The sequence below is a fragment of the Pogonomyrmex barbatus genome, unplaced genomic scaffold (genome assembly GCF_055798465.1).
Source record: "Pogonomyrmex barbatus isolate J1 unplaced genomic scaffold, ASM5579846v1 scaffold1, whole genome shotgun sequence".
NCBI lineage: Eukaryota > Metazoa > Arthropoda > Insecta > Hymenoptera > Formicidae > Pogonomyrmex > Pogonomyrmex barbatus.
The window spans coordinates 8,268,575-8,296,097 of record NW_028297098.1 but is presented as its reverse complement, the minus strand read 5'-3'; the positions used below and the strand labels follow the sequence as shown (position 1 = coordinate 8,296,097).

The following is a 27,523-nucleotide window of genomic DNA, read 5'->3' as shown; positions in this document are numbered from 1 at the left end:
TAATAATGTCATCTACAGTATATTATAATATATATATATATATATATATATATATATATATATATATATATATATATACATACACGCACACAACAGAATGTCCGATAATAGTATTACCTCTCATGAGTAAAAAAAGCGGGTTACATTAAATGAAAAAGTTCTGTACTATTTTACGATTTTTGCAATAATTATAAATTTTATCATATCATTTATAAATGGATATTCTATCTAGATCACATTCAAGCATTTTATCACACACCTAACAACTGTAAACGTGCTGGATTATTTCTTTAGGCGAATGTTTGCTCGTTCGCGAATCTGTATAAATTAATAATTCTAATTATTGCAAAAATCGTAAAATGATATAAGACTTTTCTATTCATATTTTTCTATTTCAATATAATTCGCTTTACTCGCCCACGAGAGATGATACAATTATTAGCGGATACCCTGTATATATCTTAGCATATTTCATATTTGAAAATTGCATTTAAAATTATACGAAAGTTGCATATATAAGAGATAAGAATATACATCGCAGTTACTTAGCAACGTTCTTACAAAACAACTCCACTCTAAATGTCAAGCTAGTAAAGCTAGCCTAGATTTGTACATGGTCAGCTGATATGATACTATAAGTTTTCTAATCATATTATTATCATTATTATACTCGTGCGTTACATTTTGCAATAATCTTTGAAGAGATTAGTTCTAATCTATAAATCTTTTTAAGCCTGACAATAATAAAACGATGGTAAGTTTACTGAGTTTAATTATTGGCAATGCTTCATATAAAACTTTGTTTTATAATAATTATCAATATTTTCATGAATATTGTTAATATTTTATCAATACTTTTTTCTTATTACAAGTTTTTTTATTATATAATTTCATGTATGTAATTATATTTCTTCTGTTCCTTCTTCCATCTTTTATAAATTGACATCTCTTAACTGTGTTAATTATTTAAAATTGATAAGGGTCCTAAAAAAGTGAAAGGCAAAGCAACAGACATTGTCGATGGAGTTGATACAACAAAAATGAATAGGGAACAATTGGAGATATATGCTCATAAAATACTGGAAGAGATGGAACGTGAGCGAGAGGAAAGAAATTTTTTTCAACTAGAGAGAGACAAATTGCGAACATTTTGGGAAATTACGAGACATCAACTAGATGAAGCACGCGCTACAATCAGGTGCTTTACCGATAATAATTATTCATTTGCAATATATATTAAATGTGTTTGTAAATTCTACAGAAATAAAGAACGTGAAAAAGAGGAATTGACAGAGAAACATGAGGCTGAACTTAAATTATACAAGCAAAAAGTGAAACATTTAATGTACGAACATCAAACTAATTTATCTGAGACCAAGGCCGAGCACTTGGTTGCTCTTAAACTTGCACAAGACGACCATGTTACGCAAGAAAATGAACTCATTAAAGATAAAACAGAGCTCAAGAAAACGCAGAAAGAACAAGAATTCGCACACATGAATGAAATCCGTGCACTGAAACTAGTAAGATATACAAGATACAATAATTTGCTATAATCGCTATGTATATTTTTATTAACTTGTAACTTAAAAAACAAACTTTTAAATCTACAAATACAGCAAAATTCGGAGGAAATGAACAATATGATGAAAAAATTCGAGTCTGAAGCGATAGAATTGGAGCAAAAGTACGAACAAAAACTAACCAGTCAATATGAGTCTCTAATATTAAAGCATCGCATGGAGATAACTGAAGTAGAAGAAAGAAAAAACGCACAAATCGCGAGTCTGATAAAGAATCACGAAAATTCGTTTAATGAAATGAAAAATTATTACAATGATATCACTCTGAATAACTTATCATTAATTAAGAGTATGAAGGTGAATTCCGCCATTATATCTCACAATTATCGAATAAAATAAAATCGTAGAATTTTAAATTAATATAAAACAAATGTTTTAACAGGAACAAATGGAAGTAATGAGAAGCAATGAGGAACGTATGAAAAAACAAGTACGTGAATTGACAGCGGAGAATAAAAAATATTCGGCTGATATGAAAGCATCGCAAGAAACGACTGCCGAACTTAATCGTCAACTTGCAAATTACGAAAAAGACAAACAATGTTTAATTGTCGGTATCTAAAATATATCTTTAATTACGATTTTGTTAAAAACTGAAACGTAACTATGATTATTACAGAATACAAAACGGAGATTATCTGTAGCAGTGAAAGATCTAGAAAATTTTAAATGGGAAAATGAAGTACTCGAAATGCGTTTTGAAAAAGTGAGATATTATATATTAGAATTATATATTAACATATAACAACTTCGAGATACTTTCGATGTACTTTTCTAATTTGTTTTTTTCTTATTTAGTGTCAATCCGAAAGAGACGAGTTACATTCTAGATTTGTTTCGGCTATATTTGAATTGCAACAGAAAACTGGTTTAAAGAATGTGCTTTTAGAAAAAAAATTAGAGAAGTTGTCAGATTTACTGGAGCAACGTGAAGCGCAGATCAGCGAAGTGTTAGCTACTGCTCAATTGGATCCTACAGCGGTGGTTAGTATGAATAAAAAATTAGAGGTAGGCATTAAATCTTATTATGATCATGCCAATTAGGTATAGAACATTAATGTAATATTTTTTCGTAGGATATGCTGAATAGAAAAAATACTGCAATACAAGATTTACAATATGAATTGGCGAAAGTATGTAAAGCGCACGATGATTTGTTAGCAGCTTATGAGAGTAAATTGCAAGAATACGGAATTCCCAAGACTGAATTTAAATTTCATCCATTGAGAATGAAGAAAACTTGTGCGAAACTGGGTTTAGATCCAATTGGTCTCATTACTGCAAGTCATTAATATATTTCATAAAATATTTATATCTAATGCATTTATAGAAATTTTGTCTTTTCTTAGAAAATTATGTCAAGTTATACTTGTTTTATCACTATTTTTACATATTTAAATGAAAGAGATAAGTTTTTATTAAGCCTGACATATGCTACAAGTAGTGTACAGAATATTCAAAATATGTACGTTTAATCTACTTACTCATATTTCCTAACAAACGATGCTCTGAAAAAGCTGAAACGTAATCTTTGAATATGATTAATACGTAAAATTAATTTTGACACAGAGTATTTTTATTTTGTAAAACGAATACATTTCAGTTTACGCAATACGTTCTCAAAAATTACACAAAATTATCACAGAGAATATACAGAGTAGATCGTATTGGTGCCTGGAAGTTGCATAGTCTCATTAATTATTCAACATATTTATGCTTTTGCTTTTCGTCAAATTAGTATTGATAAAAATTTGATATTGCATATGACTCATACATAGTTATCATGATTTTATTATTAATTACATAATTTTTCTTCGCGTTCCTGTATCATGTCAGATACTTAACAACTAGCAGGCACAAATACATTGAGGATACATTCATATATGACTATTAAGATATATAATATACTAGACACTGACTAGTCTAACTTGTAAAATAATAAGTTAAATACATCAGGTCACATGGTTAATAGATTTCAAACACTGGCTTTATGTAAAATATTTCCCTATCTTTTCCTCGCACAATAAGAGTAATAGTCTGTAAACTTTTCTTTTTTATAATACTTTTATATAATACTTTTTTATACTTAATGGTTAAGTGAAGAAATAATTTATCATTTGCTCACAGATTTGTAAATATTATACAACGCTTTGTATAGATATAATTTTATAATACATATATAGATGTGTGTGTATATGTGTATTTTTATATACATATTATTCATTACACATGCACGCACGCACGCACGCACGCACGCACGCACGCACGCACGCACGCACGCACGCACGCACGCACGCACGCACGCGCGCGCGCGCGCGCGCGCGCGCGCACACACACACACACACACACACACACGTTTATGTGTATATTAAGAATTTTGGCACAATAAGAAATAGAATCACAGTTGAAATCATTGTACATTATAAGACTTGCAAATCGTTTTGTCAATATTGTTTCATGTCTGTGAAATGTATATTATACGCTTGCTACGATATGAACCGTGTAAACACAATTAACTTGAAACTTCACAATACTAGGCTACATTATAGAAAACTACACAAATTATGAAATAATATATAAAAAATCCAGATTTCGAAAAAAATCACGTGAAACGACTAAGAGAGATTAGCTCGGATATAATTGTGATCACTGCAAAATTTAGAATTCATCTGTACCGTCTGCATGTTTTTTTCTTTTGCTTTCTCTTTCTTTTTGAATTAGGCTCATTTAGTTCATCTATCACCTTATCTGGAACGAATCCTATACTTTTTTTTTTCTTTATTAAATTTTTACGGCCGTGTCAATAGTGTATCAGAGTCGTAGAAAAAATAAGCATCTATTTTAATTTTAGATATTAGTGGTCCATTGTTCCATTGTTCCATAACTTTTCCCTCGAGTTCCTTGAAAGATCTGTTCGCTATACTTACAGATGCATCGATTTCTAATTTGTGTACGCATACTAAATTTAAATACGAGCATAATACATGGCTCAATGTCATTAAACAACTGGATGCATTTATGCATATAAAATTTAATGTGATGTAGCAACATACCTTCATTTAATTTTATTACTAGCGAAATGTTTATGCAATTTGTATGATAAATAAAAAGAAAAAAAAAATATATATATATATATATATATATATATATATATATATATATATATGAGTATATATGTGTATTATCTAAGTAGAAGAAAGGCAAGATACACTTTCAAGTAGTTCAAAATTACTATTCTTGCATAGATAGCAAATATGCAATGTGATTACTTGCTGTGTAACTTGTATACACTTGGTCTGCGATTTGATAAAAGTTGTGTAAATTAACATAAATATTGAATCGCAAATTTTGTACTTTGTTAGTATTCAAAAAGAATCGTAAGTGTTCTTGAAAACTTTTTCCTTATAAATTAATTAAAAGTTTCCAAGAATAATTTATCGCTTTTCGAAAAGATCACATAAAAAAAGAAAAAAAGAAGAGAGAGAGAGAGAGAGAGAGAGAGAGAGAGAGAGAGAGAGAGAGAGAGAGAGGAAGAAAAGAAAAAGAAAAGAAAAACACGCGTGTAACACCGATGTAACATAAATGCATTCTCTTAGCTTTATGTTCGAGACATTTGATTTGATCTCGTTCAACTCATTATTTTCCAGTTTGGTAGAACGTCAGCAATTAATGTAGAAAAGTATGTTGTTACATTGTAAACTACGGTCTCGCCAGCGGCCAAAATAGCTCCGAAAGAACCGTAAGTACCATAATCTATTATACTATGATTGCACGCAGACAAAACCGCCAGATCTTTCCCCGGGCCTTTACCGTCGTTTTCCGATACGAAGCTGATTCGATGACGCTTATTGCACAAGTTATACTTGCACCAGGCGATATTATCACTCGTTACTACGAAGATCACATTGCTGTACTTGCCGGCGAAGTAATTCATCGCCGACAGGTAGTAACTTACCGGCGCCGGTCGTGTCTTCAACTTTTGCCAAAGATAATCCACGTAATCGGTTCTGCGCACATGTACGCTGACATAAGTCGGCGAGGACAGATTGAATTTTTCCGCCACACGTTTCAACACCTTTTCCGCGTAGATTCTTAGACTCGGTTTAAACGTAAACTCCCGCCGTACATCGTCAGGCCAAACCAATATCAAAGACCAATAAGCCGCATGTCTGAGAAGAAATTCGATATTTCCGTTTCATTTAAATATCTATGTTAAAAGATTATAAAAAAATAAGAGAACCTATTTTGTAAAACCTATTTTATTTATCGCATTTTATTTTCTAGTTGCATTTATTTCTGTCGCAAAATCTCCAATGATGATGATCTAACCTGGGTATAATAATGTTCTGCTCCGTGCTATTCCACTGACCAAGTGAATTGACTATCTGGCCGACATCAAGAGTACATCTGCCGATATAGCTGAGCGGCGGGATACTGAGATTCTCAAAGTACTCCTCCAGGGTCTTGAGGATGCAGCGCGGCATGAACGGCTCCAAGCCGGTTCTCCGAGCGGTCGCCCACACAGACGCGTATTCCCAGATCTGGTTGCCAAGCCTACCGCCCTGTACTGCCGAGACTATGCCGTACTTGGGACAGGGATTGTAACGCAATTCCGACACCGGTATACGGACATTATTCTTCAAGCTTGTGCGACAGAGTGCCTGCTCGTAAGCGGAGATTTTCATGTGGCGCGCCGGCGGGGTCGATGTGTACATGGGAAACAGGAAGACGTGGATGCCGAATACCACGAACAATGCGAGGACTATCGCGCTCGCAAGCACATGCTGTTGAGCGTGACTCATTCTCTCGACTAGCTTTACGCCACGAAAATTTTTAGCGATAGGGTACCCTTTTCTTTTTTTCTCTATCGTTTATTTAACTTTCTTTTCCCCTTCTTTGTCTCTCTCTCTCTCTCTCTCTCTCTCTCTCTCTCTCACTCTACGTGCTCACTCTCTATCTTTTCTTCACTACTTTGCTCTGCTTCTTGCTTCTTGCTCTGCCTCTACTGATCGGCTGCTCGCTTCTCCGGCATTTCATATCTACAGATGTGCCATGTCCTTTGCTTTCCGACGTACATCTTGACAACAATAAATAAGTGATTAATGAACAATGAACATACAATATCGCTTAGGCATTGCTTGATATTTGAATGATAATCTCAAGAATATCAAAGTGTATCGTTTAAGGTAATATTGGATCTTTATTATATACTATTTTAAATATTATGTGCTGTTATCTTAAAAATTGAAACAATAATTTAACGTATAAAATAGAACAAAATTTCTATAAGGATAGAAAATTATCGAGATTTGCTGTCAATAATATAATGAATGCAAGTTCATTATATTTCAATCTTTTTTATTAAAAAAAAATGATGTGAAACAGTTAGTTTATATATTCAGAAATATTAATTATATGTAGTTTTAAAAATCCTGTATTAGATCCGAAAGAAATACTTTTCTATTTAATCACACATCTTATACTCGACTCTGGAAAATCCTAAAAAAGGACATGGCTAACACACAATTACTACGTAAAGCCGAAATCCTATGTAAGCGGCGTAAATATAAATTATACCAGCCAACTCGTAAAATAATACTCGTAAAATAAATCATATTTAACCGTTAATATAATTTCGTCGAGTGTGATTTTCAATACAAAGCATGCAATAACTTGATTCTCTTCCAACAAGTTGCAGCTATATCCGAACGTTGTTAATAAGAGCGTAATTAATATTGGGGAGGCTAAAGATGGTGGATATGGTGGATGAGAGAATACGCGAGAGATGTGAAACTCCTTATTATGATGCTCGCGCTTCACAGAGCATTCTCATCTCTCGGTGAGTGAGAGGGTAGGTGGCATTTAATTTACCGTCGGTTTTGAAAAATAGCACGTATCGTGCTGTCATCTTTAACGACGTGACCTTTCTATCTCAGTATGAGAAAAGTTTAAAATTTAGAGCTTTAAACGTAAACGTAAACGCTAGCGTTACGAAACGATGTATCATAAACAATTTTCTGCAGTTGCGGCAATTGTTAGGGCAGTTAGAGAAAAAGATTGCACGTAAGTTGCGTATTTCGTTGCACGCGTCAAAAATTATACTTTATTATTTATACACGTGCTTCCTCTCGAGATTCTATAGGCGATTTTGAAACATTTTGGAAAATTACTAAGTAACGTCGCGTCCTCGTTATCTGTCCTCACAATTTTACAAATCCACAAATCTGTCTTGTGTATATACGTAGTGATGCAAAGTTATTGCGTCGCAAAGATGAGAGTCGGATGCATGACACACATTCTCCTCAAAACCATTATTGTTCGACGCGGCGCATGCAGCTCGTCGAGATCAATCCTAAAGAGAGAAAGGGTCTGAAGAAGCTTAACAAGGGTTTTCGAGAAATCACACTACATTCATTATGTTCAATAGCATTATTATCTTCCCCAATTTTGCAACGGAAAATAAAAATCGGACAGTTGCAAGCATCAACATCACCATCCTCGACTTGCCTTTTTTGTATTTGCACCGCGATCAAAAATAACACGAGAGTCGTAAGCACAATAATTATAGACGATAACGTCTAACGATAGGCCTTCTCCGGTCTTCTTCTGCCAGCGGACGCCCAGTATTTACCCCTATTTCTCCTTATTTTTTTTTTTTTAACTTTCGCCCTCCCGGTGTTATTGGAACCGTATAAAGCACGAGATGTCGTGCCAAGCCCTTTACGAACGAGAAGTCCCCTACTCACCCATTTTGGCGAACTCGGTGCGATTCGCTTCGTCGAGCCTCGCAACCAGCCGCGGACTCGGCTCGCTCATGTTTGCCCGGCGCGGACGCTTGTTGCACCCCGGCCGCGGTAATTCAGCCGTCCTCGTCTCCACCGTCGATGGGTGTCGTCACGCCTTACGCCTTACATCTCATGCCACGAGCGTGCAACACCGTTGACCGTTCTCGCTCTTGTCTCGCAACAACCCCTTCAGGGTGATGACGCTCGATTCACCGTCGATCGCCTTGCGCACTTCTCCTGCGTTGCGACGCAACGACGGCGACGTCCGAGACAGTCTCAGACAGCGCTGTCCGACTTAGGCACGAGCCGTTATCCGGGGATGTTTTCTCGCGGGGTGACGTCAACCACCTCACAGCCGGCGCCGGACGACGGAGTAGTATGGATATGGGTGGTATGGATTTTTAATTTCCCATTGGCGCTTTTTCCCAGGCCGCCCTCTACCAACTGTTATCCGTCGGTAATTCGCGCCTTCCACGAGCGGTACCGGAGATGTTATCGATAATATCAGCAATTGTTTATTAGTTGAATAAAAAATTATTTGTCTGACTAATTGAGATTTAAAGCACGTTTCTCGATCATTTTGATCTTTTACATATAGCGGAAAGAGCGCGCGCTTTTTGAACTTGAATAGATCAAATGATATAGTCGGATTCGTTCATACCATTTATCGTCCCTTTTCCGTCATTATCGATCATGGATTAGTCATGATTCTTCACATTAGTTTATCCGAGCATTACGCATCGGTCACGAATATTTCAATCTCATATATCTTTTGTGAAATCTGTAAGATAAAAAGATATCGCTTCTATCCATATATAAGAGAGTAAAATAGTAAATAACATGTCACGATTTATTGAAGCATAACAATTTTTTTCCAATTTCAGAGAAAGATTTGCGGATGTACGATGCGGCATTCGTGATATAAAAGGATAATAAATAAATAGTCGATAGATGATAGTGTTCAAAAATAATGAAATTGGTGAATGTTTAATATTTCTGTATCCGATCAAAAATTTTACTGCAACAAATATTCGTGACCGATGCGTAATGCTCGGATAAACTAATGTGAAGAATCATGACTAATCCATGATCGATAATGACGGAAAAGGGACGATAAATGGTATGAACGAATCCGACTATATCATTTGATCTATTCAAGTTCAAAAAGCGCGCGCTCTTTCCGCTACATGTAAAAGATCAAAATGATCGAGAAACGTGCTTTAAATCTCAAAAATTTTACCGTTGATTGTCACTGAATGCCTTTATCATTGTGTTAATCCTTAACCGGGCGCGTCGCGGCACTGAGTGCTTTTTATCTGCCGCAAAATTCATTTTTCTGAAAAATCATTGAAAATGCAGGTCTTTTTTTATAAGAAAGTAGACACAAAATTTTAATGTTATAGTTAAATTTTAATACTATATTTTATTATAAATATATTTTACTTTTTATAACGATTATTTTTATAACGATTATTTAGCCAATTATTTATCCAATTATTAATAATAAATTTGTGATGCGGCACTTAGTGCCGCGCGCGCCCACTAATGTTCGGTCGGGAGGCGCCCCCGGTTAAGGGTTAAGCAAAAACAGCCGCGCGAGATAACGCATATTCTTTAAGAATATTTTACATCTTCTCTTCTCCAAATCCGTTTGTAATTCCGAGGCTGAGTTTGCGGAACTTGAATTCCTCATGTAATTTCGTTTGTCGACTCCTATTTTACCTTTCGAAAAGAAATGAGTCAGATCATTCGCGGCGTTTTTTCACGCCCTTGTTATTGCAAGCTTGTTGAAAGTTCATTGTCGAAATAAGCCACGAAATCAAATTATAATAATATCTTTGTTTTTTCTTTCCTCTTGTTGCCGTTTTCCTTTTCCAATACTTTTTGGTTGGGTACGTTTTTGTTTAATGTGGATTTGTTCTCTCCAAGAATTGTAATCTCGAAATTTGTACAGAATAAATCAAATAATTTCTCATTTGCGAAGAGAAATTTCGGAATAAAAAATGTTTCGAAGTTAAAAAAATCATACTTTAAAAGCTTAATAAATGCTTTTACTCGTACATTATTCATTGTTATCATCATTACTCTTATATACATAAGATTATTGTGATATTGTCAGAATAATAAATAATTTTTTTGATTTTATTAATTATTCTTATTAACTTTACAATATAATTTTTAATAATATATAAATTGTTTTGTACTATTGTTGTCATTATTGTTGTATATATGAATCCTAGATTACTTTTTCTAATTATTACATTCGATGAAACATATTATGGTTATTTTTAAATAAAATCCATTTCAGAGAAAATCAATTGAAGAAAACGAGCGTGATCAAAGTAAAAACGAATAATTTATTTTAAATGTTTAAATAGTTATTGATTGAAAATAAATTGTTCATTTGTGTTTGTTTACGTTCGTCTATATGATATGATTTAAGATATAAAAATTTTGAAAACTATTATGAGATTTATAACAGTTTTATGGTGTCTTTATTTTTTGAAATGTAATTTTATATCGATAAAGATTCTTGTATAGAAAAATACTTTCACAATTTTCAAAATAAGAATAATATCAGAGCTGTAATAATATTATTCGACGATTTTTCGAAGCATAATATGAATAAAATAAAAAGGTTACATGATACATACTCTCTCAAAAAAGGATTTCTAGTAATGAGACGAAAACTATTCTTGATGCATTTAATCTTACCGTTATCTCATGCAATAAAACTAAAACCATTTTAAGATTAAATTAATAATTTCTATTCTTTTGCCTTGAATTAAATGATTGACATTTTATCTTGAATTATCTTGAATCAGAATAATACATATAAATTTAAGCTTGTTTATTCTTGCGTATAGAATAAATCATCGCCCGATATAATGCCCGATACTAGCGCTAGTATTTGGTGTAATATTATGCTACTATTTATTGTAGCATCAAGATCATTTTATTCTAGATTTAAGAATATTCCAATTAAAATTAAAATATTCTGTTTTTTATAAATATGATTAGCCTTATATCGAGCCTATTTTATACTAGTTTGAAGAGTAATAGTATTAAATCCAGAAATATTTTCTGTGAGTGTACTTTCTTCTATCGTTTCAATGCCCCAGAGGATTTCTTGGTTAGCTCGTAATTATATTCGAATATTATTGTTATACGAAAACTTGCTTCTGTAGACAACATGCTTGTCTACAGACAAGCACAGTGTGCAGGGAGTCTTAGGTAAAATGTATTTTTCTTGTAATGATTACACTTATACTTGAATACACTTATACTTTTAATCAATCAATTAATTTTAATTCGAAGTATTATTCATCAAAACATCATTTTTTGGACAACTTTCTAAATTTGATTTTATTCATCTATTGTTGTTATGTATAGAAGTGCAAGGCAGATTTGCTTGCGGAACAATTGCATACATAATTAAATATAGCCATATTTTTATTTATAATTTCGTAAATTATCAGCATTACTGCTACTAGAATTGAGAAGACTAGTGAAGATTAAGAATTTGTAATTTCGCAAAGTGCTTATTATTCCTGATTTTCATTATCAATCATCAACATTTTCGTCACGTAAATTTAAGTAATATTTTTGCGTTCTTTTTTTGTCGCATTACATGATGCTTCACAGATTCTTCACGATTTTTCGACGAAGTCTCGATTTTTCTCTTTCGTACCTGTCAATTGCATTGGTCGCGGCCAAGTTTTCGACTCCTACGAAATCCCTTCGACCACGAAATAAGACGCAGCGGAATGAGCCGCGATGGGAAATTTCTCGGACAAGTTTTTATATCGGGATGAATACACGTCCCGTGAGGTATACCCGCATGCTCTTGCGCAGAGACAAGTTGCTGACTTCTTGGGAACTAATAATTGAATTGATTATTGCAAGAAAAGACACGATCTCTTACAAATAAACTTGATCATAGATAAATCGGGAAAGTCCATTAATTTTTTGCAGAAACATGTGTTGCATGAATTTTCAAAATATAACGTAAAAAGAAGTATTTGAATTATAACATTTCTTTTTGTTTGTAACTTGAATTTAATAAAATTGTACGAATTTCGATTTCTGAGAATAAAGTCGAAGTTTGTAACTGACGAAAGAGAAACTTTCCGAGTAGGAAAAAATTTTCATAGTTGTTTATTATTAAGTCTTCTTCTTTCCTTTCCATCTTCTTCAGACTTTGCGATGCTACATAAGCAAGTACAGAAATCACGATTACGTTTATTTTTCGCAATAAAGATTGACGGTACCATCTTTCCTTTGGGTGTCGATGTAATCAGAAACCCTACTCTCTCCGAAATTATACTGTCTCAATTTCCTTGCTTACCGATCTCATTAGCTTTCACACAGAAATCCGCCCCTGTGCTTGCGCAGATGCAAGCACACTTTGGTGACATGCATACGTACGGCCACGGTGCCTTGCCTATGCGCCACGTATCGCTTTAGAGAAGGAAGAGGAGAGAAAGGAAAGAAGATACCGATTGAAATCGCGTACAGTGCGGCGGCAGCGGGTCCATGCTATTGACAGGCCGTCTTTTATAGGTATGTGCATCGCAATTCTTCCGCAATTTCACCATATCCCTTTTGGAGCTCCTTTTTCCGCAACCGACGGCGGCAATCCGACATTCGATATCGTGCTACCATCACTCCCTTTATCTCACCGTAGTCTTTTCATTTTCCTTCTTTCCCGCTCTTCTCGCTTTAGCCGACAAGGCTTCATGCTTGTTTCCTGCGAATGCATCTTTAGTTCGAAGATTTTTCTATAATGGTTTTATCACAATACATTATAATATCTTAGAATGTAGTAATATTTAATGTTAATATATAATGGTCGTAATTAATATATTATATATTTAATCGATTTCTATTATCTTTAAGTTTCCTATTATTTTTAATAAGGACACTTGTGCAAAATGTGACATGATATTTTCGTAACGTACATTTATATTGTATTTATGTAAATTTTTATCAATAAAATTATACTCATTTTAAATATTCCTGTAGTTTCATAATTAAAATACAGTTTGAAATAGTTTGGTACTTAAGAATGTATCATTAATTTTTATATTTACAATGAAAAATATAGATTATAGATTATTCTAAATCGCATTTAAAAATAGTACAAAATGATTTACCAGAGGTTTAAAACCTGAATAAAAAGTTATTTAAATAAGTAGAAATATGCTCTAATGGAAATGTAATTAAAAAATAATGTCGAAAATCTCAATTTTTCTATATATGTATTTTAAGGCTCCTGAGTACTCAGCTAAGAACTCCGCATTGACGGTACCGTCGCGGTGAAAAAATAGAAGCTCATTCATCCTTGTTTATCTTATCCTTGTCCTTATTTATCTTTATATAAATGACGTGAGGACAACGAAATTTTTTATTGCAACTATTTTCGTTATTATGTTTTTAATCGTGCAAATGTGACTTGTTTTGTACTTACCAGATTCGTAAAAATGGGCGGCATCTAAAATTATCTTTGAATATCACATGTAAAAACATTTTTTCCACTTCTTTTAACAGCAAATCGTATGTTTTCTGCCTGAACAGGCTTCATTTCACGTGTTTTTTAGAGCTATTTATTGACTATCATAAAGAGAAAGGATAGCAGCCGCCCATTTTCACAAGTGTCTTAAAGCCATATCAGGTGTTATTTTAATCAAATATTTCTTTATTTGCAAAATTAGTGCAATAAATTTTACTATGTCATTTCTCGCCTATAATGTCACGTCACGATTCCAATATGACTGCGGTGGATTACTCAAGAGCCTTAAGTATTCAAAATCATTTATGTAAAGTTTCATTGCGATGCAAAGATTAACTATTTTGTAAATAAAAATTTAATTTAATTTTTTAACTTGTATCACCACTTCTTTCGCTTGTACTGTTAATAAAAATTTGATTTCTAATTTCTGCATCGCAATTTTCATCGAAACTTTACATAAATTATTTTGAATACTTAAATACTTATATAAAAAAATTGAGATTTTTGTCATTACTTTTTAATTTTAATTAATGTGTTTTAATTTCTACTTTATATTTAATCCAGATTCTAAACCAATCGTTCTAAACCACCGCAAAATTTTTTGTATCACTTTTAAATGTGATCTAGAATAATCTATATTTTTTCAGAATTTTTTCATTATATGTTCTGATTTATATTTAATTCGTGAGATATCCGTAGTGATTTTATTTTTGTTCATTCTCAAAACCTACCGAGCGTCATCAAATTCGATCACTTCCAAACCCGGTTTCTGATTAGTCCTAGTTTACATCGACGCCTCGTCGTTTGCGCGGAGTTCAGATCCGTGCCGGAGTTTGCGCGAAAATTGCATTTCGGTCGTCGTTGAAAATCAAGGCAAACGATATTTGATCTCGGACGGCTAAGAGTGCGGACGATATAGCGGACAGACACTGCACTTTGCGCTTTGCACACGAGATATGATGTGATTTAGCAAACAATTTTACATGAGAGATGCATTCGTCTCTTTAAATCTGTTTCAAAGATCCTTTATATTGACTTTGTCATGTCCATTTCGATACTTCGAAGCAGATCCAATAAATGTCCGCATTGATATACGTTGTGAAAGTAAAAGTAAAGAAGTGCATTAACATAATACGTCTATTTCTTTATTTTACATGTAAGTCGTTGTTTTTTTTAACAAACTTTTAACGATTTTAATTTTTAAAATCTAAAGAAATTCTTGTTAAAATCAAGATCCTAAATAGGTCATAAGAACAACATATATATTTTGGAAAGAAAGAGGGAAGGAAAGAAAAAGCGTCAATATTTATTCATTTCCAAATATATTTATATATTAGTAAACTATTGATTTCTCGCGCAACGGAATACGGCTAATTTGATTATTTAATAAAATATTGCATTTTAAGACATCTTTAATGGCGTTTAATAAAATTTTAGGAAATTGATACCACAGTAGTGACAAATTTTCGATGACTCATATTATTTTTTTTTGAATCAATCAGTTTTACAACATATGTTTCATGAAGCATAATCAAATTATCCCATACACTTACGGTCTATTGTTGTACGCCAATGCGTACGCTCAATTGTTATACACCCAATTGCGCACTTGTGAGCGCCGTGGCCTATAAGTAATTCATTTATCCGATGCTGCGCCCGCGACACGCAACAATGGCGTTGCAAATGAAAAACCATTAAAAAGTATTAAACTGTTTCCATCTCGATCGCGACCAAGATGACTGACTTCGCTCGCATAGAGCGAAAATAAACTATAGATAGTAGTATCGAGGTAAAATCGCATGAAGCGAAAAACATATTTTTGATTGATTAAAAAGAGATTTTCGATTTTATATTTTACATTTTGTATAGATATTCTTATAATTTTTTTTTTTTGGAATAATTTCCTAAATTTAAAAATACAGTAAATTAATTGTTCTCACTATTATTTAGTAGTAACGAGCTAAAAATTATAACTCAAGATTTATAAATTGCGACCTATACTATTAACGTTTTTTATCGAACAATCTGTGAGTTCTCAATTAGTCGACATTGATATTGAACAATGTCCTTCCTTTCGGTATCTCTCACTCTCTTTGCATGCGCATACACATATATTTAGCAAGCTTCAGTTTACTAACCAAATTGCAATTGGGCGGTGACAATGCAGATATCGTATATTTCCCAATCTCGAGCTCCGAGATTTGGTAGGACGCGTTGACAGAGACAGAAAGAGACGATTGGGATATTAGAATAGATGCACGGGATTCATTGTGAGTGAGACGAGAGAGAAAACCGGATGTAGATAGCGATTGAGAAAGGGGGATGAAGGACGAGAGATGGAGAGAAACACGTTGATAGAGTGGCAAGATGGAGTGGGAAGGGGTATCCTGCGGAAATTCGATGCTAATGAAGGAAATTGCGTAGATGCCAAACCAGTATTTCCCTTATCTCTCTCCCTTCCTCCTTCCCTCCTTTTCTCTCTCTCTCTCTCTCTGTTTCTCTCTTGCTTTCCTTCTCAGTTTCTCTCATCTTCTTCTTAGCAGATGGTAACAGCCGTCTCCGCGAAGAGGACGTAACGAATTTCTCTTCCGCTTTCCGAGGTGTACTTCTGAGTTCACTAATTTCCACTTCTTCCTCTCTGAACATCGATAAACAGTAGCAAGATTTTGGATGTTGTCGTTGAAATCTCTATGGAATTATTCTTAATTATTCTTAATATTCTTTAATATTCTTAATATTCTTAATTATATTGTAAAATACATGTACAATGTATATGAGCCATCTTAATTGAGATAATAAATAAGTTTCTTTTCTATATAATCGAGAGAATTCTAACAAGTTACAATAGAAATTGATAACATGAATTATTTTATTATATAACATATCTACAATGATATTTTTTTAATTTAATTTCAAACTACAGTTACTTTTTCTTATAAAAACAGAGTTTGCAAAGTGTGCTCGGATATTTTGCCAAGATAGTCAATATCCGCGAACCGGTTCTTATCACTTCACGGAACTCAATAAGCTTATCTTCATCTCGCCATGCGTATCTTCTTTATCGAAGTAACTCAACGCACTCTGAGGAAGGAGTCGCTTTTCCGAAGTGGGAAGGCAGAGCGTTCGAGGCACCGCACCCTTTATCGAGCGTAATTATCGCACAACTCGCACGGTTATAAAGTTCAATAAGTATGTGAGGTACGATCGTCGTTGCGCCATGAATAATCAGATCATAATCATTGATCCGATGTTCGAAGGGTGTGACTTTGTTTCGCATGAGAATATATGAGAATATTGCATCCATCGATTGATGCAACGCGATGAGACGCTGAATTGATATCGGGCTACGATATCCAGCCGCATCGACTAATTGATTAAACTCCAAAAGAATTTACACCAGCTCTCCCTCTTTTTCATTGTCGTGTTTGCCGCGCCTGTCGGCCTTAATTGTGATTTAACTCGCGCGTATAATTGCACCGGAGACCGCCCAGCAATTCCCACGCGAGTTCCAAAACAACGGGGATCATCGTCCGTGACTGTCCGCGTCGCGCCATCTCTTATATTCCGTACCGCGGCCATAATTTCCTACGATGATACTTCTCCTGGGCGGAAACACTCGGAAATGAAAGTGTCCGTGTCGGGGATATTTAAGACTACAAGCGTGTACATCCAACCTTTTAACTCTCTTTCTCACATCTGTGCCAAGCACGAGCGTTTCCAAAGATGTTTCTTCGCGCGGAAGGGGCTGCGGAAAAACTATTTTCGCCATTTCGATAAAACTTTTTGGTAGAAACGGTGTAAAAAATTCATGTGCAACAGTGATACTAAAAAAACCAACAAATGATGCAATCTAATTATTATCACACATTATTATACATATTTTATACATATTATTATTATACTAGTATTATTATACATTATTATACATATTATTATACATATTGAGAGTAATCAACTTTTCTTATGTAATTGTCGTTTTTATTTTGCTAATAAAGAAATTTTAATGTTTACGAATGAGTTTATAATATTACGATTTTAAAATTTTTATCTTTTTTATAATAAAAATTCATAACAATTTTAAACAATAATTTTTTAGTAATTTTATGGGAAAATTATAGTTTATTAATAATATAATAATTATGTGTATGTATATAGTAATTATGTGTATTATGTGTACAATAATTATGTATATAATAATTATGTTATTTTAACTTGAATCTTTTGTTATTGGTTTAACTATAAAATAATCTGTCAGTATTATTTGTTGCCTATTAATATCACTTCACGGTGCATCAAAGTTATTTACAAAAATAGTGAAAAGTATAAACAATTTAATATAAACAATTTAATTTGAAACAAAGACTGTTAATCTCATCATTATCGAAAAATAGACAATTAGACATTAATTAAGCAAGTAAAACAATACGATTTTATTAATAACAATACAAAATACATGCAATGGATATAATTGGCAACAAAATCGTACACTATTTTCACGTTCGAACAATCATTTGTGAAGTGTGAACATAAAATAGCTTTTCGTTGCGAATCGGGTCGCGTTGTAAAAAATGATTGGGTGATCGTGCTTATACCGGGACGGATTTTGAAATATCTCGCGCAAACACGCCGATACATAGCGAAAAGGGAGGATACCATAGCCGGAAGCTGAAGCATTGCAACCACCAGCGACTACCGATCTTCTCCTCTTCCGTGAACGATACTCGATATTTCTCATTTCGGACGCCACTCGGCTATTTGCATCTTTATGGAACATTTTAGCCTGCAACTCGCTCGCAGGCATGTGTGCATACTATTTACCTTTTATTTATATTTTTTCGACGCGAGTATTATATTCGCACGAGATTAGACGACACGAATAAAACACGCTGAGACAAACATTACAGAGGCTGACTTTTTAAGATTCTTTTGTTGTTTGAAATACTCTATTACGTCAAGTTTTTGAGAAAAGTAAGGTTAAATGTGTCAAAATTGACGTTTGTGATTTTTGATAAATTTGTTTGATAAATTTGTTGATTTTTTTTGCAGCTAGCAAAATAATTTTTTTTTTTACTTTCGTTTGCGCCATGATGTCAAAATCTTGATCTTAAAATGTCATCTTTTAGACTTAGAAATAGATTTTTTTAACGCTGTAACGCTTTTTTTTTTCATTCATTGCGTAGTCAAGTAAAAAGAATATTTTATGCTAAAAATATTTAAAAAAAAAAATTTTAAGAACTGCGTAATGATTTTAATAGCAAGATTTTGAGGGCACTAAATCCGAATCCGAAGTCAGATTTTTCGAAATTCAAAATGACAGGACAAATATATGGTCGACCAAAAATTTATTATTTGTGCTAATTTAAATTAAAAAAAAAATATTGTTCACAATATTAATTTTGAAATTTTAAACATTTGTAAAAAAAATTTCGAATTTAAATTAAATAAAAAGATTGTAAATAGTTTTAAAACTTTAAAATACACTTACTTGGCTAAAAAGATATAGCTAAAAGCATTAAACATTCAATGAGTAAATAATTATTTACTCAATGAAAAAAACCATACGATGTTAAAAAAAACTATTTTAGAGATGTGAAAGTTGGCACTTTAAGATGACATAAACGAAAATAAAAAAAAATTTACTTTGCTAGCAAAAAAATCACAAATATGTCAAAAAATGCCAATTTTGACACTTTTAACCTCACTTTTTTCAAAAACCTGACGTGATAGAGCAATTTAATTGCCGGAAAAAATATCTTGTTCAGTGCACAAAAATACATCGGAAAAGATATCTTTTACTCAAACAACGGAAACTATGTCGGTCCATGTTATCGATAAAAAGATTGTTAAAGAACAATATTTTTTCACTATAAGAAGTACCTAAGGAGTACGAATTTAAGCAACGATAATATTTCTTTAGGATATATATCGTGCATTGTAATGATTTTTGTTTAATAAATTTTTAATGTATAAAATTGATTATAAGAGTATCATCGATAGGATAGAATGTCGATTAACAATTGCAGTTGTAGAATTATGATTAAGATTGTTTTTCACGAACTGTCGCGCTGTTCGCGGATTGGAAAATTACGACACATCGCTTAGTACGATTCGTCACATGCCGTTGCACGAACGGAGTGTGTTGTAAAACTATCGACAGGTAGCTGGCTGGGTCGCAGTTGGCATCTGTCTATTGATTGATGAAGCATACGAGGATATCGTTCTCTCTATATACACGTTGCACCTACTATTCACGTCATTGCACTCCGTGCACGTAACCCAGAGCATTTGATTTTTTAACAGAGTTCAGAGGGAACATTTTGTCGCTACCTACCGTTCTGAGAAGCAATGCACTCTAATTTACGAGAGTGTTTCGACAAAAACCGAGAGTACTATATATCGTTATATATTTGTGCATATTTGTAGCTATCTTCTCGTTGCGTAAGAAAAATCAAATCTCGAATGTACGTATATAAGATACAAATAACAATTAACAGCTAATAATTCTGTTGAATTAAAATTTGATATTTATCTAATATCTTACAGAAATATAACATTAGATAAATATTATAATGATGATGTTAAAATATATTTGTAATAAAGGAAACTTCGTGATAAGTTCACGTTAATTTCTCTCATTGTAAAAAGGAATGTTCTGTGGTGAAAAATACAAATCTGTCAAAATACAATACAAATCTGTCAAAATACATTGGCGCTGAATATTTTCTGTTATAGCTCCGTTGAAACATCTTTTGAATTGCAAAAGCGTTATAAAAATAAAATAGTATTGCGTTTTATTAACGACTTCCGGAATTCGAAGGCGTATCCGATAAAAACAATCGATAAAACTCGTACGAAGCGTGCCGACCGAGTTTATCCCCCCTGCCCCTTTCTATAACGCGTTTCGGTAAGAGTATTTTTTTGTGCTATTTATTTCATTTTACATTGATTAACGGATACGCGAGAATACGGACGCAGGAATCCCGTTAGGGATTTAAAAAATTCTTCGTTCTCTCTCGTATCTATTATTCTTCATCAATTCTAATTTCTCTGATTCATTTTTCTCATTTGCAAGCTTTACATATGAATGATATTTCATTTATAAATATTATTGCATTTGTTTTATATACATAGCGTAGTCACATAATTTATGAATTTTGTTTAAACACATCGTAAATATACCATTTGAATTATTGGATAAAAAATTTTTGTATTTTTTTATGTATTGCTATTTTTGCAAAAAAAACAAAGAAATAAAATATATAAATAACAAAAGAGGATAAATATTTAGAAAAACGGCCTCCTCCAATGACCTTGATCTTGACGTTGTCAGGGTCACCCTGAGTGATTTTGAGATGATTTTAGATGGCGGACATTGTTCATTAAAAAGTTATTAACAAAAAAGTAAATTCGTGCAGCAACATGGTAACAGTACAAAATGGAAATGAGTACTGACTATGAAAATGCCATCGATCGAATGTAATCAAACCAAAGCGAGAAATCTACGTTGCGTGTGTACGTATTTTAGACAAAAATACAAATTCTTTGCTTTAAAAACAAAAATTACGTCCATGTATATCTCGTCCGGATGGAAACTATGTACTCGTGCTCCTGCATGTATATCCTAACAACAGATTTTAGAGTACCGTCAAAATAAAAACGATACTCATCCCGATACCGAGCACCCCGATACCCAGCGCTCCCGTCGCGCGCCTGTTGCAGCTTTATTGTGTTCTGTTCGTTAGCCCAAACAATAGTGCCTTTTCTTTCTCGTTAATCTGTCTTTTTTAATTGTAGATTTTCAATGCTATGTCGAAGCACAGGGATAAGAAGGGAAGTTCGAGTCATTCGAGAGAGAATAAAGTGTCTCGAAAACATTACCGCCATTCAAGAAGATCGCGAGATCACTCGCATGATCGCTCGCGACATCATTCGCGAGATGATAGATCACGTAGTCCTCGTTCTTCGGTGGATTGGCGATCATCGAGGGATTCTTCTTTTCGACATTCTCGGTTTAAAAACAGACTTATGATAATATTCAACCAATTCTGCGAGTTTCTTTTCCGCCGGAAGGACGAACCTAACAAACATTCCCGCGATTGGTCACAAGAGGTTGAGAGAACGGCGGAGGAAAGTTCATTTTTGGAAGAGGTTTCGTGATCTCACCACGTACCTCAAGTCAGAGTTTAGAAGAATCGACGCATGCTGACCGGGGACTCTGTACCAGGTGTCTTTTTGTCAACTCAGTTTTCTTGATATCTGACATAGAAAGGACATATCCGACAGGTTTCTTCTCCCTGCTTTTTTTTATTTGCTCTTTTCTTTTTAAATATACTATCAGTGTCTAATACCCGGGACGTCTAACCACACGGTGTTGTTCGTCAATCCTCCCTCCATCGACTTTCCAGAGCTTCAGAAAATCCAAATCTTGTTCCTGAGACGAATTCTTTAGCTGCTGATTTATTTGGGGAAGCACAAGTTCCTGCAGCATCATCCACTTGGAATCCTATTATGTTTAATACAATTCAGTCCGAGATTCGAAATGGCTTAAACAAAGATACTCGTTTTAACCTTCTTTCTAAATATGAAGTGAAGGAGAATCTGTCTGTTTTGACCCTGCCTAAGCTGAATAAAAAACTCATCTTAGCATTAACTCCTTCAGTCATCAAGTGAGATGAATATCAGTCGTTTTTACAGGCACAGGTGGGCGCCTGTCTTAATACTTTTGGCTCAGGCATGTTCTTACTTCTAAAACCGGAAGTCTCACAAAATTTTGACGAGGAAACCAGATCAGTCCTTAGGGTGAATTCCCACTGAGCGCGTCACACGTTGCGTCATCCATTGCGTTAAGACGCGACGCGAGGTAAACTTAAAGATAGCGTCATTTTTATTCACACTGAATGCGTTGCTGCCGTCGCATCGCCGCAAATCAACGCAACACATGAGCGAGCACATAACCTAATATCATCATAAGTAAAATCGTACATAAACATAACCTCTCTATCTCTGTATAGATATATATTAATTTGGGCGAGATACTAATTTGTGCGAATAAATATCTTAGGATTGGAAGCACCCTTAAAAATGATATATGTGTGTGTGTGTGTGTGTGTGTGTGTGTGTGTGTGTGTGTGTGTGTATGTGTGTGTGTTATTTTAATTCAAGTGTTATTTCTTTGATTTGTGATTATAAAATTATAAACGTGCGCGATTTGGGATCTATTTTCTCCTTATTGTTGAAGAATCCTTTTGTCTCTAGAATGTCGAACAATCTAACCGATGCATCGTGCAAGGCGTCGCGTGGCAAATGATGCAATAAAATGGGGTGTTTTGATTGGTCAATTCGTCGATGCGACGAATGACGCGACGCGCTCAGTGGGAATTCACCCTTATGCTTTTCTCGGAAGACATCCATCTTCTCGTTGATCATTAATATCGTCTTTCTCTAAACAGAAGAGCCTTTACCAAACCTTCCTTCAATCTGATCGGTAAGAAGAATGTTGCGGACTTAGCCTCTATCGATGAATTCTTGCTTGGCAAAAACTTCGCTGAGTCTCTTAAGACAGCATAGACCTGTGAAAAAATAGCGCGCAAAGTATCTAAATCCGCAACTCTAATTGAAAAGAAGACTCTACAGCCCATGCGCCAAATATCTCAGCAACAGTCTCAACCCTCCTTTGCCAAGCCATCCTATTCGGGAAACCGGAAAGCTCCTGTTCGTTTTATTTTAAACTTGCGAGAGTTAAATACATACATCAATCCGTCTCACTTTTAAATTAAAAGATTGGCGGACGATTATTAGTCTCATGCTTCCTGGATGGCAAATGGCCTTGATCTGGAAGATGCCTACCTACTAGTATCGATTTTCAAGGATCACAGAAAATTTTTACGTTTTCAGTAGCGTAAAACAACCTATGCGTTTACAGCGTTACCTTTTGGCCTTTCTGATCCCCTACATCTTTACCAAAATTCTTCGTCCTGTGACCACGTATATGCGTAGTCGGGATTACCAATTTATTATCTATTTAGATGATTTCCTTCTCCTGGGTTCCTTTCCTCCGCTGTCGAGCCAACGTTATTACATCTTCAAATTTTCTTCAATCTCTGGGTTTCATAATCAATTTTTCAAAATCTCACTTGGAACTGTCTTCAAAACGCAAATATCTAAGCTTCGTTTTTGACTCCATTGAGCAATTTATTTCGATCCCTGCTTCTCGGCGGATGAAACTTTTAAATCTAACAACAAATGTTTAGAAAGACAAAATGTTCCATAAGAGATTTTGTTAGTTTTATTGACTCCCTTGTCTCAATCTGTCTAGCGGTTCAGTATGGACTTCTTTACACCAAAGCTTTTGAGAGAGAAAAGTTCCTATCCCTTTCTAATAATAATGAGAATTACTCAGCAATTATGGAAATTTCCTTCCATCTTCAAAAGATTTTCTCATAGTGGATCAATGCTTTGTCCAACCCCAACCAATCCAATAGAATTCGTTCGGATGGTTTCATCCGAGAAATTTTTTCAGATGCCTCTTTGAGCGGTTGGGGCGCGTTCCTCGGAGAACTACGTACACACGGGTGGTGGTCTCACTCCGATAAATCTCTTTATATAAACGCTTTAGAACTTAAAGCGATCTTTAATCCCCTTCGATGTTTTGCAGCGGATCTCCACAATTGCGACATTTTACTTCGTATTGATAATACGGCAATAGCCTATATCAATAAATTTGGATTCATCCAGTTCCCACATCTTTTCGCTATATCAAATTTGGCGTTGGTGTGAGGATCGAAATATTTATTTTCGCCTCTTATATATCATCTATAGAAAATTCTGTGGCTGATGCTGAATTTCATACCTTGGATCCTGATACGGAATGAGCTCTGTCTGATGTAGCATTTAATAATGTTTCCAAGACTTTTGAGTCTTTTGATTTATTTGCTTCCTTAATTAATAATAAATGTGAAAATTATGTATCCTGGTTCTCAAACCCGGGTTCGATCGCAGTAGACGCATTCACCTTCTCATGGGAGGGATTAAATTTTTATGCTTTTTCACCTTTTATTTTATTGCCACGGGTACTAAGGAAAATAGTGGACGACAGAACTACAGGTAATACCTTGGTTTCCACTTTTTCGTCATCTTTTAATATCGAAATCATTAATCCTTTCTCCTAATTATTCTCTCTTCTCTTCTTCTTTCATCATTTGGCATGGAGAACACTTTCTCTGGGGGTCGGGAGATTATCAGGGAGGCGTTTAAAGATCGCTTAGTTTCTCCAGCAGCGATTCCAACGTTATTTCATTATCGGAGTCTACCATCAAAAATATTCTTACTCGCTACGTTCTTGGTAGCATTTTTGCCAGCGACATCGGATACCTCTCTTTTCTCTGCTCCTCAGACATTAGACTTCTTAACTCTAGAATTTAATAATATCTCATCCTACTCAAGTCTAAACACACTAAGATCAGCAGTATCCTTAATCTCTCATAACGAGATTGGTAATCACCCCCTAATTAAGCAATTTTATAAAGGAGTTGCATCGCTCAAACTGCTGCATCCACGATATGATTTTGTGTGGGATCCGGCTCCAGTGATATCAAAGTTGGCTTCCATTTATCCTTACGACTCAATTCCCTTGAAAATTATTACTAAGAAATTAATTCTTCTCCTTGCTCTTGGGACAGGGCAGCAGACGCAGACTCTATCTTCCATAAGAATATTACAAGTTTCTTTGGAGGATAAACTGATAATTTATGTCCCAGATCGTATTAAAACATCTGCTCTAAGTTGCTCACAATCATATTTTTCTCAATTTGATAACCACGAGAATTTTTGTATCGTGTATCTTTTGGAACATTATTTAAGTAAAACTAAGGATTTACGTCCATCTACATGTGATTTTTTGTTTATATCTTTTACTAAATCGTTTAAGGCAGCACAAACTGTAAGTTATTGGATTAAACAAGGCCTAGATGATTGTGGAATTAACATGTCTATGTTTTCGACTCATAGTACTAGACATGCCTCAATCTTTCGAGCAACGGATAAGAGCGTTTCTCTTAATCTAATTGGACCTCTGCGAAGTGGACAGGCCAATCTCAAATCTTCGCAAAATTTTATAATAGGCCTATCATTAATCCAGAGGACTTTAGCAATGCAGTCTTCTTATCTTAAAAAAAAAAGAAGAAAGTTAATGGAATTTATATTTCTTGTTTTACTTTTTGTTTATTCAATTTGTTTTTATTTAATTGATTTTCCGTTTGTTCGACTTTATAACACATCTTTTATGAGTCATACGCTTTTTATTGTCAGTTATTAATAACAGTGTATTGCTTAAATTGCTTCAAATTGCTTCAAATATTATTGCTTCAAATTGTATCCTTAAATATATTGCTTTTATGTCTACTTTTCATTTCAGCCGTCTTATTCTGCGGCAAATTGCTGATTTAAACATCTACATAGTTTCCATCCGGATAAGACATACGTGGGCATATGGGGACATAATTGTTAGATTGGACGAACTTATCTGTGAAGTTCGATTCTAATTATGCGCTTTGTCTCGTTCGGATGGACTCCCCATCCCTTTTTAATATTTTCCTTCCCTAAAAGTAGCGTTTTGCCTTGAATTTTTTGAACTTATAAAGCTGCGAGCGCGCGATGGGAGCGCTGGGAGCGCTCGGTATGCACGAGTATCGTTTTTATTTTGATGGTACTCTAAAATCTATTGTCAGGGTACAAGAGCACGACTACATAGCTTCCATCCGGATGAGATAAAGAGCATAATTAGAATCGAACTTCACAGGTAAGTTCATCCAATCTAACAATCATTTTCTTATAAAATAGGAGATTTGTATTTCAAAGTAGAGAATTTGTGTCTTAAAGCAAGAAATTTGTGTTTTAAAGCAGAGAATTTGTGTTTTTAAAACAAAAAATAGTTTAATATTTAAACTTTATGTATTTTTTTTATATGGATTGAAATTTAAATCTAACATTTCTTTAAAATATACATTGTAACTATACACGCGGCTACATCGTTGTGGTTCAAATTTTCTATAAATTTTAAAAAATATGTTACAAATATTTTATAATGTATAATTAATTTATTAATTATGGTTAATAAAATTACCTTATGATTTAAATAAATAAATTTGTCATGAATTTCACGTTTCCGAATTTTTATACATGTTTCTTTTAATGTGAAAGATGTCGTGCAAAAATTTTTTCGATATAGCATTTAAATACGCGAAATTAACCAGTCGTTTATGATTCGTTTATGATGAATTATTATGATGAATTATTAAGTGTATAATGTATAAATTATTCACTTTATCCTTTACTTTTTTGTTAATAATTTTTTAACAATGCAGATCGCCATCTAAAACCTTCTCAAGGTCACTCAAAGTAGTGACTCTGACAACAAATGTCAAGGTCAAAGTCATTGGAGGAGACTCCGTTTTTCTAGATATTTTCTAGATATTTAAAAATTTATATTATTCCTCATTCGAGTTACCTGTTTTACAAAATATATAGAACAGTATTTTTGATAATATCTGCAAATTAATAAGTGACACTTAGGGCCTTGGTTTGGATGACGCATAAGTCGACCGATAAGAAAGTTTGCAAATTAATTTAATTGGAACGTAAGTTAA

The 27,523-nt window shown here is 33.9% G+C and overlaps 2 protein-coding genes and 1 pseudogene across 3 annotated transcripts; 2 read left to right on the top strand and 1 right to left on the bottom strand.

Moving 5' to 3' along the window:
- The first annotated feature begins 76 nt into the window (after positions 1 to 76).
- On the top strand, positions 77 to 3,563 carry Gas8 (Growth arrest specific protein 8). 2 transcript variants are annotated; one of them, XM_011646458.3, is made up of 8 exons: positions 77 to 754; positions 981 to 1,198; positions 1,262 to 1,523; positions 1,620 to 1,880; positions 1,966 to 2,133; positions 2,203 to 2,289; positions 2,382 to 2,591; positions 2,660 to 3,563. In XM_011646458.3, exons 1-8 carry the CDS (start codon positions 752 to 754, stop codon positions 2,873 to 2,875), a joined length of 1,425 nt encoding a protein of 474 aa, XP_011644760.2. In that variant the 5' UTR covers positions 77 to 751; the 3' UTR covers positions 2,876 to 3,563. The 2 variants fall into 2 exon arrangements, with proteins under 2 accessions (XP_011644760.2, XP_088935844.1); XM_089079718.1 differs by having other exon boundaries at positions 981 to 1,523.
- LOC105431936 (galactoside alpha-(1,2)-fucosyltransferase 2) lies at positions 3,138 to 8,749 on the bottom strand. The gene is made up of 3 exons (XM_011646459.2): positions 8,330 to 8,749; positions 5,913 to 6,660; positions 3,138 to 5,752 (listed from the first exon to the last, which is right to left on the bottom strand). The coding sequence occupies exons 2-3, from the start codon at positions 6,383 to 6,385 to the stop codon at positions 5,212 to 5,214; spliced, it is 1,014 nt and encodes a 337-aa protein (XP_011644761.1). The 5' UTR covers positions 6,386 to 6,660; positions 8,330 to 8,749; the 3' UTR covers positions 3,138 to 5,211.
- A 7,467-nt stretch (positions 8,750 to 16,216) lies between these two features.
- Positions 16,217 to 24,618, top strand: LOC148938004 (uncharacterized; annotated as a pseudogene).
- Positions 24,619 to 27,523: the final 2,905 nt, after the last annotated feature.

Bases quoted from the DNA above. Each gene is read 5' to 3' on its own strand.
- LOC105431936 (XM_011646459.2), bottom strand. From the start codon at position 6,385: ATGAGTCACGCTCAACAGCATGTGCTTGCGAGCGCGATAGTCCTCGCA. The intron at 5,753-5,912 runs GTTAGATCATCA...ATTTCTTCTCAG, and splicing joins CAGAACATTATTATACCCAG to ACATGCGGCTTATTGGTCTT.
- Gas8 (XM_089079718.1), top strand. The intron at 1,524-1,619 runs GTAAGATATACA...CTACAAATACAG, and splicing joins AAATCCGTGCACTGAAACTA to CAAAATTCGGAGGAAATGAA. The intron at 1,881-1,965 runs GTGAATTCCGCC...ATGTTTTAACAG, and splicing joins CATTAATTAAGAGTATGAAG to GAACAAATGGAAGTAATGAG.